Here is a 13,824-nt window from a genome sequence, read left to right as displayed (position 1 = left end):
GAGGATGGAATACGGGACCTTTGCGAGGTCACCTTTTGACTCATTTTGATAATATAGAAATAGACCCTCTTGCATTTTCTGAATATAAGCGTGAACCTCACTATGGTCTTGACCATGACGCAGAGTATCGTTCAACATGATATCCTTACTTATTGAAATGACAAGTTATTCCATGACTTCGGGGTCCACATGCATCACCTCCATACATCAGGTTTATGCTCTGATCTTTGTACGTAATCGACGCTCCGTTTAATTTGCTGCTGCCACCAGAAACACAAGCTTCGCCTCCAACCACCTGAAGATTGGCATCAAGTTTGGTTTCCTTCGGAGAGAATGTTTGTCCCTTGGGAGCACAATTAAGACCAAGAGGAGCAATCTGTTCCCAGGTACCATCATTGTTTGGAAGGCAAATGCGGATCTAGTAACATGCCAGATATATCAGCAGGTACCTTATTCAACCAATTTCATTCAAATATGCATAGGCATAGCATATTATCCGTTCATTATTGAAAGAATAATAACAGAGTAGATCAATGACATACCCATGGATCCTCGTCGTCGTAGTGAGAATCGCTCGCAGAGGTGAAGTGGACCACAATTTTTCTGTGTTCACTGGGAAAACATGCTGATCGAGAGTGCAATCCCATAGAGCATTGACACTGACCCCAAATTTGGGATGAGAACGTGAGGGTAGAGGAGGAAGAGACGGAATAAGAACCCGTGGTGGTGAATCCCACGCTGATTAGCAAGACTTGTAATAAGGCCGCTTGTTAACCATCACAACAGTTTATCGTCAAATAAAAAAAATCAACGCATCTTATTAGATTTAGAGAGATATCAGATGCTAATGATAGTGTAGAAGAGCAGGATGAGAGACTGGTAATCACCGATTAACCTCAAGAAGGGATTTTAAACTAGTCGTAGCAGTAGTAGGCACTGCGCGTTTCAAGGTTAGCTTTCGAGTCACCCAGGCAAAAATGAAAACAAACTTACTCGGACGGACCCTCCCAGCCAACACATTTCCAGCAGTCGAAGAAGTGGGTAGGATCATACTTCTCCTTTATCCGATGTAATTCAGGATAATTCGACCCGAAAAATGTCTCCTGCCATTCCGGTTCCAAGTAATGGCCTTCATTCAGATAGCACCCTCCACCAGGCGTCAAAAATTTCAGTGGCTCGATGGTATCCAACCATTTTTCAAGCAGTGCCGTCTCAGTTGAGACGCCAAGCTCCTCCGACCATCCCCCTGTCATGAGGACATGCCAGAGAGCCGTTCGCCACGCAGGATTAGCACTTGTTGTGTTACCATTTTGGTGATTCACGGGCGTGGTCATGATAACTTGGGTGACGGAACCATCATCGGGTATCAGCTTATTGCTAAGGCGAACTCCTTGGAGGACGGCGTCGACTAAATCGTTTCTTTTGCGGTCAGTTTCGAATAATGAGTGCGGCATCAGCCGGCCTGCAACAGCTCCAAAAATTCCGCCCGGTGTGTACTCGGCAGCGATCCCATTAGTAATTTGTAGGAATTCGGTATATTTCGGATAGGTCGTGTAAGTGCTCTTGGTAACCCGCACATACGGTTGATTCGACAAAAAGGAGGAAAATCCACGAGTCAGGGTCTTCAAAGCTGTTTCGTTGTTCGAAGGCAGGACGAGGTAGATTTCAGTTTTGTTCGGCCAGTAGTAAGCATGTCCTGAAACATTGTTGTACGACCATAAAGGTTGGTAGGTTGCGTGTTGTGTGAGAACCTGTTTCAACGCAGCGTAATTGGCAGTTTCGTTACCATGTGCCTCAAAGCTGGCTTCGAACTGATACACGTTGATCTTGACCGCCGGATGGAGTTGAAAGCGATAGCTCGTTAAAATGCCGAAGGCTCCCCCGCCTCCGCCACGCATAGCCCAGAAGAGCTCGGAGTCATTGCATTGATTGATTGTTCGTAATTGGCCGTCCGAAGTCACAACGTCAAACTCGACCGCATTATCCACCATCAGCCCATACTTAGGACCAAAGACGCCATGTCCACCTCCTTGACCAAAGCCGCCAGCTAAGCCGACCGATCCTTCGTTACCACCAGTAACATCCATATTGAACTTCGTGAAATAGGTGTAGACGTCCGACGCCTGAGCACCGGCGCCAATCTCCCCGATAAATTGACCGTTCGAGGCAGGGCAATTGTGTGCAGTAAAGGCTTCATGATACTTTATAGTTTTCATATTGTGAGTCCAAATTGCGAGAGTATTAGGACTAGTAGAGCGACCAAAGTAGTCATGTCCTGTGTTCTTGATGGTGACTCGGAGTTTATGCTTTTGGGCGAATTTCACGGCGGTGGCAACATGTTTTGCTTCGCGAGCATCGACATACAATGATGACAGTCGGCCAAGGGAGCAGTCATCGGAAAGGGTCTCAGACGGATGCGCAGCATTCAGGGCACAAGTTTGAGATCGACATGCTTCCCAACCTAGTCCTGTTGCTGCGCCGTATACGTCGGTTCGTGCCTGGTTTGTTGTGTAATTCGCTTCCGCAACAGCACAGGCTGAAGGATCATAGTATTGAGAACTATAATAACAGCTTGCGGCGAAAGGAATCGTGCGGTATAAGTTTCCGGATAGACTGCTATTGAAACTCTCCCATTCTTTGTTCGATGGCCAACAAGATTGTCCAGCTTTGCAGTTGTACCCCGGGGATGTCGCCGATATGGTGGAGACAAGGCCAAGGACCGCCAATGCAGATGCAGCGTTCACCAAAAAGGCACTTGATATTTGCACCATGATTAAAAAACAAATTTGAGGTAAGAAAAGAAAGAAGAAAATGTTGCAATCTCATGAGGCGCTAGGTGTCGGGGGCCAAGTATTATTTATAGTTACCCAGAGAGCTCATTATGGTGCTAACGGCCCCCAGTGTTGATCTTTCCCTTCACGGGTCTACCAGAAATTGCTACCAAAATTACTCGATTAATCCTTCAACTGTACTATGTTAGTGCGTGGCCTAGTCTATTCTCTAAACGATTAGACCAATTATGGAGTTCAGCTTTTCTCCACAATGCATCCACAATTGATGCTTGGAACGAGTTCATTAAATGTGTTGGGGCTAGTACACCAGAAGGGGGCTCAACGATAGCGTTAGAGTAGTTCTATGTTTTTGAAGCTAATCCTATAAGGGTATATGAGATGCAACGCCGCACAATAATTTAACAACGATAACGGCAACGACTATTTTCCTTCCAAGCCATGTTGTGGCAGCCTTAGCAAATGCATTTTTTTCGGGTATAACCGACCAAGTTATCACTCCTTAATTCGTTGGATTCCGTACAAAAGGGCTAGTGTTTCCTGACGTGACTCGGACATACCCCAGGTTATTTGGATGACCCCTTGATACTGATTTTGTATTTCTCCTTTCTACCACTAAGTCGTCTTAAACTGTCCCGTATAATCTAAATTCTCTCACCACCACAAAAAAAGGAAGAGATGCACATCAGATTATTGATTTTCGAGAGTATTTGGCTACTCTACGAGAATGGCATAACTGGACAGACGGAGTTGATGTTCTACGATGTGATGGCGAATATTGAAGAGAGGATATTGAGAACGCGACCCTAATAAGTTCGTTTTTATTTTATTAAAAATTTCAAATACTTGGTCTGTTATTACTATCTTTGTAGATTGGTATATGAACACTGGGCCCGAGGTCAAACTAGGCAAATATAGCCAGCCACCTCAAAAGCACACTCAAAGCGGCGAAACCTCCATTTGTGCGGAGAGCAGTTGCTGCGCCATTAGCCGCTCTTAGATTTACAACGCCGCTGGGCGTTCCCGTGGCCACTTCATTGGTTGTCTTCAACACAGCATCAACTTAACCCACAGTCTTCTTACGGAGAAGTCAGTGACCAGGCGTATTTGAGCTCCCGAAAATCATCTCAGGAGTCTCAATCCCCGTTGACGTGGCTTGAAGCTGCGGCCAATGGATAGCATCAATCGACAGGTTGGCATTTTCTGCCATTGCTATCCACAAAATAGTCATTTGCTTGCTGAGATTCCACTCCTCTAGTGTGCGAGTGCAAGTTAGATTTTTGGTAGGAAAATCGAAGTGCCAGATACCGAAGACATAGGGAATTTCGCCGGTATGAGCAGCAACAAAATAAGAGATGACCGCCTGGGGCATTGTGTTCAACCATGCGCAAGTGGAAAATAGTGAGTCTACATATATGGAGCTAGTCCTTCCTATCTAGGCAAGAGAAATGCAAGACCAATCAACACAATATCATCAAGAAAAAGTCAATTCTACTAATGACGTTCTTCATCAATCATTCCCAGAGTGTACTAACAGAGGTTCGGCAAACATCAAAATGGTAATTAAACTACTCACTCTATCTTTAGCACATTGTATAATTGAGTGGGTCCATACGAACTATCTACACGATTAGACCAATAATATAACTCAATCTTGCGCCATAATAACGTATTGTGGAAATTCAGCTCTCACAACGTGTATACGGATGTGAGTGCGCGGCACGTACTCCGTAGGTCTTCTAGATTTGTGAAGAGACACCTCAGATGTTAAACAAGACAAAGTGGCCATTATACCCGGCAAGCATGCTAGGTCTGCTGGAAGATTTAAAGCGTAAGTAAAGGATTTGACTTCATGAAAATCTATCTAAAATTACGAAGATGATGCGTTCAAAATTGAAGGTGCAAAATTCAGGTGTATGGTTAAAAAAGTTTTATACTATGCATAAGAGAATGAATAATTCCAGAGCAAATAGAAAAGTAGATGAAAAATTAGATGTTCTTATTTTAAAGCGCTAGTATGCTCAAGTTCAAACCTCGAGATCTTTCTGTCAGGACCTGAGCGTTGGATCACTCGTACTTGGCCGCGTCTTCTATCTGCCTGATATGCTCGGCTATCTGCAGCGCGATTGAGAGGCCTGCGTTCATATAGACATCCTGCAGAAGTCGAATGATCCACTGTCGGGCTCCACTTGTCGCGGCCGGAGATTTTCCTACCATGTAGAGACCCCAGGTCAACATATACCCACCTGATACGTTGCCGTCGAAGGAGAGATTGACAGGGGAGCCAGGTTTAGATGCTGAGAACAGGGACTCCAAAGCTTGTGGGACAGTAGCCAGGATGTCGTCTCCTAGCGTGGATAGGGTTTGCATTGTCTTTTGGAGCCTTAGCTTTATACACTCCCGATCGGCCGGTGCGAGATTCGTGGCAAGCGCAATATTCAAAATGACGCATGCAATCTCGCAGGTAATCATTCGAAGGCTTCGCATGTTGTTCCAGAGTCTAATTGCCCACGAATCCTGATACAGGTCAACTCGACCATTATAAATGATGTTTGGGTCCCCTTCAGACTCTCTGGTCTTATACGGCTCTTGTTCGGCGAGGCACCCAGAAAGATCATGAAAGTCACCGTCAAGCGTGGTCGCTTCTTCCAGGAGGTCAGACCAAGGGATTTTCCCCGTCTTCTTATTGCCCCTGACGCTCATAAGTAGGTTTGCACACCGAGTACTCAACACCCCTAACTGCCAAAACGAATGAAAGCACTCTGGATGCTTAGATGCCTCTTCCTGCAGGTCAAGCATATCCTTCGGGAATGGCTTTGCGCCATGGACACAGACAACCACTAGATCTGCACGCACTTGGTTAAACATGCGGATTGCGAGGGGGCTTGAAAACTGGCTCTTGCCCCGGGCAACCACTAGTGCGGCGGCGCCCTCGACATGTCGAGCCCACGACTCATGTTTAGAGATGTGTTCAAACACCCCTAACGAAATCACTGACATTAAGGTGCTATCCTTGACGGATTCAATCGGTGACGCTAATGCAGTGTTCACTTCACAGACCGCTTTTGAATACTTAATGCGGGCATGACTAGCTAGCGCGGGCTCTTGAGTCGAATTGGCTAACGCTACAAGACCCACGGCCGCCATGCTGGCTACTAGCGTGGGCTGCTCGCCATCGGCATGATAAACAGATGGCAAGTAGTTAAGGCATCCACGCGAGGATGTTTGGCCGCCAAAGACAAAGCAGCGTAGGAAATAGTTGACGCCTATTTCGTCCATGCTAGGACCCAAGCTGCGGACGAGCGGTGGCAAGTCATCGATCGCACTCTTAGCCTTTTTTTCCTTTGAACGCATAATTGTCTTTTCCGTCTGGTCGCGGAAGACGAGGGTCCATTCATCTCGGTACCCACTGCATTGATCGCGAGCTCGAATACATTGTGAACAATGAGGAGACTTCCGGTCGCACTATGCAGAGAAGAGGAACAATTAGCACTAACCCAGCAGACATGAGAGGCCGAACGATACTCACGCGTCGCTTGACACTTCGGCAGTTGCCACAACTCCTCGAGGGTCTTCCGCGAACTGTTTTAGGAGGTAAAATGTCCATGGATCAAAAGGGAAAGAGAGTTGTAACCTTTCAGCCCTGTTTGTTTGCCACTAGGTCGGTGCTCAAAAGATTTATAAAAGCAGGCTTAGTGTGAACAGGGTCAACCACATTCCCCCTAAATCGCCCCCACCCCCAATAGGCCCCACACGGAAGGGTGTTTGCCCATTCTATTATTGGTCTATTCGTGTAGGTAATGCATAGGTACCCAAAGGGTGATGCAGGCGGCACTATTGTCCTATGCTAGGGCAATTTGTATGGGGAAGGCTGGACAACTCATGGAGAGCAATCCAAAAATAGTACGGGAGTGCAGTAATCGTCCAGGTTTTGAATTTTGTCTTAAATAGGGATAAGATCTACCGTTTCACGTACAGTACTCTGGATAAGGCTGAACGGAGGCTTTTGTATTTGTTGACCAAGGATCCATAGCGCTAAGCTTATTTGGGAATGTAGAATGCACCACCAATCAACGCATGATTAAGATCCAACACCACCGTTTAGGAATCTAAAGGTGGCCCATGCTCATACAATATTTCTCCTCTTGATCGACGGCTCTCCATAGTCCTGAGCTACGAAGTCCCTAGTGAGTTCGGTGTTTGACGAGAAATTTACTAATATTTATTGAATTAACGTCATTGGTCTAGTCGTGCGGATAAAACATAGGAACCTTGCGAGTCCAAATGCGTCGTAGATTTTACTTAGCGAGGCTTAGTTGGTCCCTATGCGATTTCAACGCGATCCGACCAATCACACTTAGTTTATTGACTAGACCTATGGCCCTAGTCCAATAAAGGGATATGAGATGCACCGCTGATCAGCTCGTGGTCACAATATAACAACCAAAATGGCGGCAACGACGAGTAATTTTACTCAGGGCTGTGTTGCAGAAAAAGCTCAAATCCCTCGGGTTGGCACATAAAAGGAGGCCGACGTTCCTCTTTCTAGATAGTATACAAACTCATCTCTACTTAGCACTTCTATACAACCCTCAACCTACTATACCATCTTCACACTACTATACTACGAAACGACACAATGGGTGCAGTTAACTACCGAGACGGCATCGCCATCCTCCAGCTCATTATCTATCCAGTGTTGCTTGTCACTGCAGTCCTCATCTGGAAACGGATTGGGTGGAGAGCTGGCGGAAAGTGCTGGCGATTTGTTGTCACGCTCTCCCTCCTCCGAATTGCCGGAAGTATCTGCACGTTATTGTCAATCAACAACCACTCGACGAACATCATTATTGCAGAGGATGTATGTGCGCTGATTGGAATTGCGCCTCTTATGCTGACCTATGTCGGGCTGATCGGCCAAATGTGAGTTGGTAATTATGAGCCCTTGATAAACGTGGGCTAACAAAAAACGTTTGCTAGCGATGAGGGATCTCAAAAGATTAATCCCCGCCAACTCAAATTCCTGTATCTCTTGGGCTTCCTTGGCCTCATCCTCGGTATCGTTGGGGTTACGCTCATGAACGGTCACTTCAGCGCAAACGGCGAGGTTAAGGCGGCCATGGGCATTTTCATCGCACTTTTCGTCGTCATTACCCTGGCGGCGGGTTGGCTAGCTTCCCAGCTTGGGACCACAATGAGTGTGTGGCAAAAGAAGCTGTTCCTCGCCATCGGACTTTCTTGGCCTTTCCTTTTGATCCGACTGATCTATTCGGCCATAGGTGATTTCGGCAGCGACGCTCGTTTTACTGTCCTGTCGCCTACGGCGAGCAACACTAACGTCACCATCTACTTGTGTATGTCAGTGTTGGAGGAAATTGTCGCCATGGCTTTTTGTGTGATCTTCGGGATGTTGTCTGTGAATGGAAAAGAACGTAGTCTTGGTTTTGACATGAACTCTGGCAGAGATACTGCTCAAGTATAGGATCGGGCTTTGATTTGAATTCTGGGCTTATAATTAGACGGCAGAGAGTTAGGCGCTTTTGAGAAGAAACAAGGGAAGTTAGAACTGGTATATGAGTGAGACTGGGAGAAGGACGACACTTCAATATTTTAAACGAGTTCGTGTATATTGTTATTTAGTGTACGGAGTGAATGTGAGTGAATGTGATACAATTCTTTCTCTATAGACCTTTTCCTCGAAGCAGATTCAATCTCGGTTGGCTCATATTACACGGGTTTGGAGAATGAAGTGGACGAATATATCAGCTTGAGTAAACATCGCCAAAATGGCAACACAACTCGGACCCAAACCCAACCCGAAATTAGGTTATGGCCTCTGGACAGATGTTGCTTCTGCTCTCATGGAAAGAAAGGCAGGTTCATTTTTTAGAGCCTGCTTAGGGGATTACAACTCACGAATACGAATAGCTACATCCTAGACAATGCTTCTCCGCTAGACTGATACCGATATGCGGTCAGGCAGAGGGATTTCTGTTTTGGACCGTGGAGTTTGGTATTTGAAGTTTTCAGAAGGGCAAGAAGAGAAGTTGCGCACAAGATTGACTAGAAACTTTCAGTTGCCTACTTAGTGCGCGAATATCCGAGGTCATTCTTTTTGCCCTTTTCAAATACAAAACATGTAGCTCAAATTCCACCGGCCGAACTTTTCAATTACGTTAATCTGTAGTTTTAATGAGAAAAGCCAACAATTTTTCAACTGAGATAGATTACACTACAATATATTCCATACTTCTTTCCACAAGTGGACTATTTCATCGATGTTTCTTGACCAGCCGGACAAGGCCTCTTGATTTACCATGCGACATATCCAACAGCTGAAACCAACCCTGCGCCTCGGTTACCCATTTTGATATGCACTGCAAAGTATTCCTATATATGTAAGATCATTTTCACTAATAGAATACTTTATTTATCCCTTATATTCAATAACAATTCTACCCCATAACGATTTGCATTTGTACTGAGGCGGCCGTTTCTGGCGTCAAAGGAGGCCAAAAATGGCCTCCTTGGCACAGCCCGTTGCCTAATACACTTCGCGAGACTGTAATCTGCTGGACGGCATCGTCACTATTCCTGATGATCTCTTCTGTGATATATCACTGAGTTGCTTGATGGGAGGCGGCAGCAATTTCCCTTCATCGTCGCTTTTTCAGCTCGTGATCAATTGTCGAAAAGCCCTTATGAGTCGGGTTAAAACCTTTATTCCTTCAAGTGCTGTTGTGATCATCTTTCCTCCTCTTTTCAACAATGTGATAGAGACTTTCGGTAATCACGCTGTGATTTGGTAAACACTCCGTATTCGAAACGCTCCTCACTGGCCTGGAGATATTGTTCTCGGAATTCGTGCCAGAGTGAATCGCATCTTGCTGGCCGAAGATAGAACAGCTCAGTGTGCCAAAAAGCCGCAACAGCTTGTTGGACCCCTGCTTGATTCATGAGAAGATCCCTATAGATATCAAAATCAAGCGCCCACATGCAATGTTCACAGAGGACGTTTGAAATGGTGTCAGCCTTGATGATCTCACCCCATGGCGGCACAACGACAAACTCAATGCCCTTGGCGTCGATTCTGCTGATCCAATGCATGATAGTACATGCGGATAACTTATCTCTTACTCGCCCCTAACCGTCTGCCCTAAGCATGCTAAGTGATCGCTGAGCAACCCTGAGCGCTCAGAGAGTACATGACCCAATCATATCACACTGATTTGTAGATAAACAAGATTTTGGTATGAAGCACGCTAATATACTTTAAGTGCAGCTATTCCTATTAGATAGATAGTTAGTCTTATGGCCCCTATTGGTGTCTTAGGCCTCCAATTAGTCCCTTATTGACGAGGCTCTAAGTTCGTTTTCAGAAAGTGGTACACTCAACTGGTATACACACGGATATATATAATTGTACTAGCCTGCATATCGCTTTCAAAGTTGAATAACCACTAAGCTAAAATACGAATTCGCTCTCTGCCTAGTGGTTGTTGGCTTATAATCAACTCTCAACTGCGAGGGGTCAGCCTAATTGAAATCATCCATCCATCCATCCAGACTGTACACCAAATCAAATCCGAGAAAATCCGGCTTGCCAGGGGCGCTGGAAAATGATGTGCCGGCGATGTTTGATGTTGGCCCACATCTCTGGACCTCTGGAAAACAACAAGTATTGGCTTCAATTGGGGTCTGCTACTTCAACTTCGCGGCATTCTTGAAAATAGAACCACTAGGCAAGATGTTGCTGAGTGAGTGTCAACCAAATTGATGTTTCGAAATGTAACCCACAGCTCCGAAAAAGGGATATGGCGAGGTTTAAGCGCTGCTGATTGGCTGCCTCTTAGGGTGCGTCGAAAAGCTGCACGAGAGAGACCTCGGACCCTGGCCGTGAAACTGTATTTTACGTAACGACCGACAGACCAGCCATGATGTATTTTACACAGATGCCATATGTCAGAAGCAGGAAATTCAGTGTACTTGTAAACCCAGCGATAAATCACTGCACTAAACGAGTGACTGAAGGTCTGAAGAGGAAACTATTTAATTCCCCTGAATCAGGGAGCAAACGGGTGACCTCTATGCGCGGTAATTTTATCCTCCGAAGGCGTTCAACACACTATGATAGGCTGCTCCAGACTAGCTCCGACTCCCCACCAACCAGAGCGCAGCACCACCCCAGGACTTCAGCCGCGCCTGGTCGCCTTACCAGACGCGGCTGCGAAGCAAAAATAGGACAGCAGCCTCTTTTTTTTCACACAAAAATCATCGCCGTCAATACTTCCTCTGCAGAGGAACAATCAGCTTCGCGATGACCTCCCCCGCCAGCCCTAACATCACAAGCTACTTCAACCGAGGGCCGCTGACAACCGCCTTTGCCCCTCCAACAACATGCCTCCAGACCTTGTCCGAGGTCGTCTATTATGTGGATGGCACAGCTGAGTCCACCACATACTACGGGCACTGGTATGGAGACTACACAGGTTACACATGTTTACCCACAGGCACCGTGCCCGGCACTCTACTTGCTTCCCCGACATACTGGGACACATACTGGTGTAAGAAAGATATTTAGGAAATGCGGTATAAGCTAACTTGCATTATTCTTCGCAGACTCCCCAGGTCTTTATTGTCCGACTGGATGGACTACTGCAGGCCAACTGGCTGGATCATGGAATGGGTTAGATGTGGCCGGCAGCACGAGTGGTGCTATTTGCTGTCCTTCGTAGGTTTTCCCTTCTCTGTAGGACTGAGCAATACTGATAGACTGTAGGGGCATGAACTTTTACTCACAAAATCATGAGTGCAGCCAAGTCCTATCAGCAAAAGACACCATTACAGTTGCAGCGACCGGTGTAGCGGTCCTATCAACCCTGACAACACCAATCACCATTTATGCGGACGGAATCCCACTGATTTGGGAGAAGTCTGATCTTCCAAAGACGACAAGCGCAGCAACAACACCCTTGTCAACACCACCCTTGTCAACATCACCCTTGTCAACACAAACATTAACTGCAGCCAGCGCGACGGCAACAAACTCGTCCAACAATGATAAAAGTGGTGGCTTGTCAAAAGGAGCCAAGATCGGCATTGGAATCGGGATCCCGGTGGGGGCCATTGCGATAGGAGTAGCGATCTTTTTCTACTTTCTCAACCGACACAAACGGCACAAAGAGGAGCTTCGCGCAATGACGTATGCTTCTCCGCGAGGTCGCGAGACGCTCTCGGAGATTGCGACTAAAGAGCATTCTGAGCTCTCGGAGCTCCCTCGTAAGGAAGATCGCTCGGAACTTCCTTTGACCACTCCGAATCTTGTGCATGAATTGTCATGAATGTATCTGTTCTTTTTTTGAGTTTTACCTTCTTAGAAGATATCTAATGGTGATTCTTGATTATGATCAAGACATCGCTCTAAGCACTACAAAGGTACTCATAGTAGCCATAGGTCGGGCCAGACTTGGCCTCGGGGACCATTATTTTATCTTTCACAATATTTACGGCCAATTCTGTGACAAGAACTGAGTGGAAGGCCGCTCACATAGATGTTTAGGCTGTTTGAATGTCCTATGTATGTAGTAGGGACCGATGGCTCTTTGTTTACTTCCTTCCTCACGCACTATTTCTTCGTCTTCTGCTCTCTCAATACAAGGTTCTTTCTTCGAGATTTGGGCTCGTAGCATCAAGTATAGTACCCCTATGCTTCGACTTCATGCCTTGCTATATATACGAATAGAATATTTCTTTTCACTATTTCTAGCTCTTCGATCACATAGATAGACTTATTTTGCATAAGGCAGTCATAAAAAATAGTTAAAGAGAGCTGTTAGAAACAGGACTACTAGCAAGGTTGCCTACTACATCTGTAGGGCCGCTACCTTAACAAGACTATATAACCGTGGCAAGTTATTAAGATTGTGATTGCTATAGGGCTCAAGAAAATCAGGTTTAGATGTGCGTTTCTTCCTGGAGGTAGAAATTGTAGCATTTACTTCGAATAGCTTGGTCACCTTCTATAAGGACAATCAGGATCCCATGGACGTAGGGAATTCCAAAACCTTGGAGCTCGAGAACGATACTACCCTATAATAATCAAGGCTATTCAGACTAGTAGATACCATTCATCAAAATCAATTCCAATCCTAATACTCGATATGGCCCTCGCTGCTCAGATCGTCAGCACCACCTCTACCTAGCAGGCCTGTCACCAACGCGACTCGGACTGCGGCGGCATCCGTAAGAAGGCTTGTTATAACAGGATCATTTGGCCGAGCCCCCTCTTTCACGTCTTTGATATTGATAGTCGAAACCAGATGAATCAGGACTGCGGTTACATTTGTGGCAACGCAAGTGCATTGATTTGTAATAAGGAAGCTTTATGCTCTTCTTGCATATTGGTTGCCCCGCTTTCACAAAACTTTCTTTCTTTCACGAGTCATGAAGATTCACCTGTTTCGTTTATTGACAGCGATCATCGGAAATTGCGAATTCTCGGAATCTATATAATGTCCGTCAGGCTTCTAAACTGGGCTTTCAGGTCAATGCGGCTGCTGCTTTACGAGCGCGGCACTCCTTGAAACATGATTCTCGTGCAAAGCCACCACACCCGTTTTTTATTTTCTCTACAGTTGAATGTTTTGGGGGCCTCTTTCATGGATAAAGACATTGTACTTCGTCTTGAATGATCTTTTCTTTAGGTAGATCTCAGGGTGGCCTGTCCATTGCCGTGCCGAGGTCTATCCGCAGGGCTGAGAGTTCGTTCGTTATTACGCCATATAAGTGAGTGCAAGTTAATACGCTGACAGGTGGTCGCAGCCTCGAATGGTCGATTTATGTTATCGTATTCGGTATAATTGTCGTCTCCAGCACAAGCACTCCATCTGTATAGTTAGTGCAAGTCAGGCGTATGGTCTATGTATCAAACTCCTTGATTTGTATGCAGTTCAAATGGACTTGAATGAACGCCACATTTTATCTATGCCCCTCTTACCATCGTTTACCGTACACCTTCACTTTTACTACCATTCTT

General features: G+C 45.9%; 5 protein-coding genes across 5 annotated transcripts; 2 read left to right on the top strand and 3 right to left on the bottom strand.

The window, feature by feature from the left end:
* Positions 1-989: 989 nt before the first annotated feature.
* Positions 990-2,771, bottom strand: N7510_009971 (CAZyme family AA7; the record flags this gene model as incomplete). Its single annotated transcript, XM_056981896.1, has 1 exon — positions 990-2,771. One exon carries the CDS (start codon positions 2,769-2,771, stop codon positions 990-992), a length of 1,782 nt encoding a protein of 593 aa, XP_056829732.1.
* Positions 2,772-3,879: 1,108 nt separating this feature from the next.
* Positions 3,880-4,161, bottom strand: N7510_009970 (uncharacterized protein; the record flags this gene model as incomplete). The annotated part of the gene is made up of 1 exon (XM_056981895.1): positions 3,880-4,161. The coding sequence occupies one exon, from the start codon at positions 4,159-4,161 to the stop codon at positions 3,880-3,882; it is 282 nt and encodes a 93-aa protein (XP_056829731.1).
* Positions 4,162-4,856: 695 nt separating this feature from the next.
* On the bottom strand, positions 4,857-6,143 carry N7510_009969 (uncharacterized protein; the record flags this gene model as incomplete). Its single annotated transcript, XM_056981894.1, has 1 exon — positions 4,857-6,143. One exon carries the CDS (start codon positions 6,141-6,143, stop codon positions 4,857-4,859), a length of 1,287 nt encoding a protein of 428 aa, XP_056829730.1.
* A 1,285-nt stretch (positions 6,144-7,428) lies between these two features.
* N7510_009968 (uncharacterized protein) lies at positions 7,429-8,271 on the top strand (the record flags this gene model as incomplete). Its single annotated transcript, XM_056981893.1, has 2 exons — positions 7,429-7,712; positions 7,770-8,271. 2 exons carry the CDS (start codon positions 7,429-7,431, stop codon positions 8,269-8,271), a joined length of 786 nt encoding a protein of 261 aa, XP_056829729.1.
* A 2,835-nt stretch (positions 8,272-11,106) lies between these two features.
* Positions 11,107-12,130, top strand: N7510_009967 (uncharacterized protein; the record flags this gene model as incomplete). The annotated part of the gene is made up of 3 exons (XM_056981892.1): positions 11,107-11,353; positions 11,409-11,520; positions 11,569-12,130. The coding sequence occupies 3 exons, from the start codon at positions 11,107-11,109 to the stop codon at positions 12,128-12,130; spliced, it is 921 nt and encodes a 306-aa protein (XP_056829728.1).
* Positions 12,131-13,824: the final 1,694 nt, after the last annotated feature.

Source organism: Penicillium lagena (assembly GCF_028827675.1).
Source record: "Penicillium lagena strain IBT 129212 chromosome Unknown utg000007l_segment0_segment0, whole genome shotgun sequence".
Taxonomy (NCBI): Eukaryota; Fungi; Ascomycota; class Eurotiomycetes; order Eurotiales; family Aspergillaceae; genus Penicillium; species Penicillium lagena.
The sequence above is the reverse complement of the archived record's forward strand: the minus strand, read 5'-3'. Positions and strand labels throughout refer to the sequence as shown.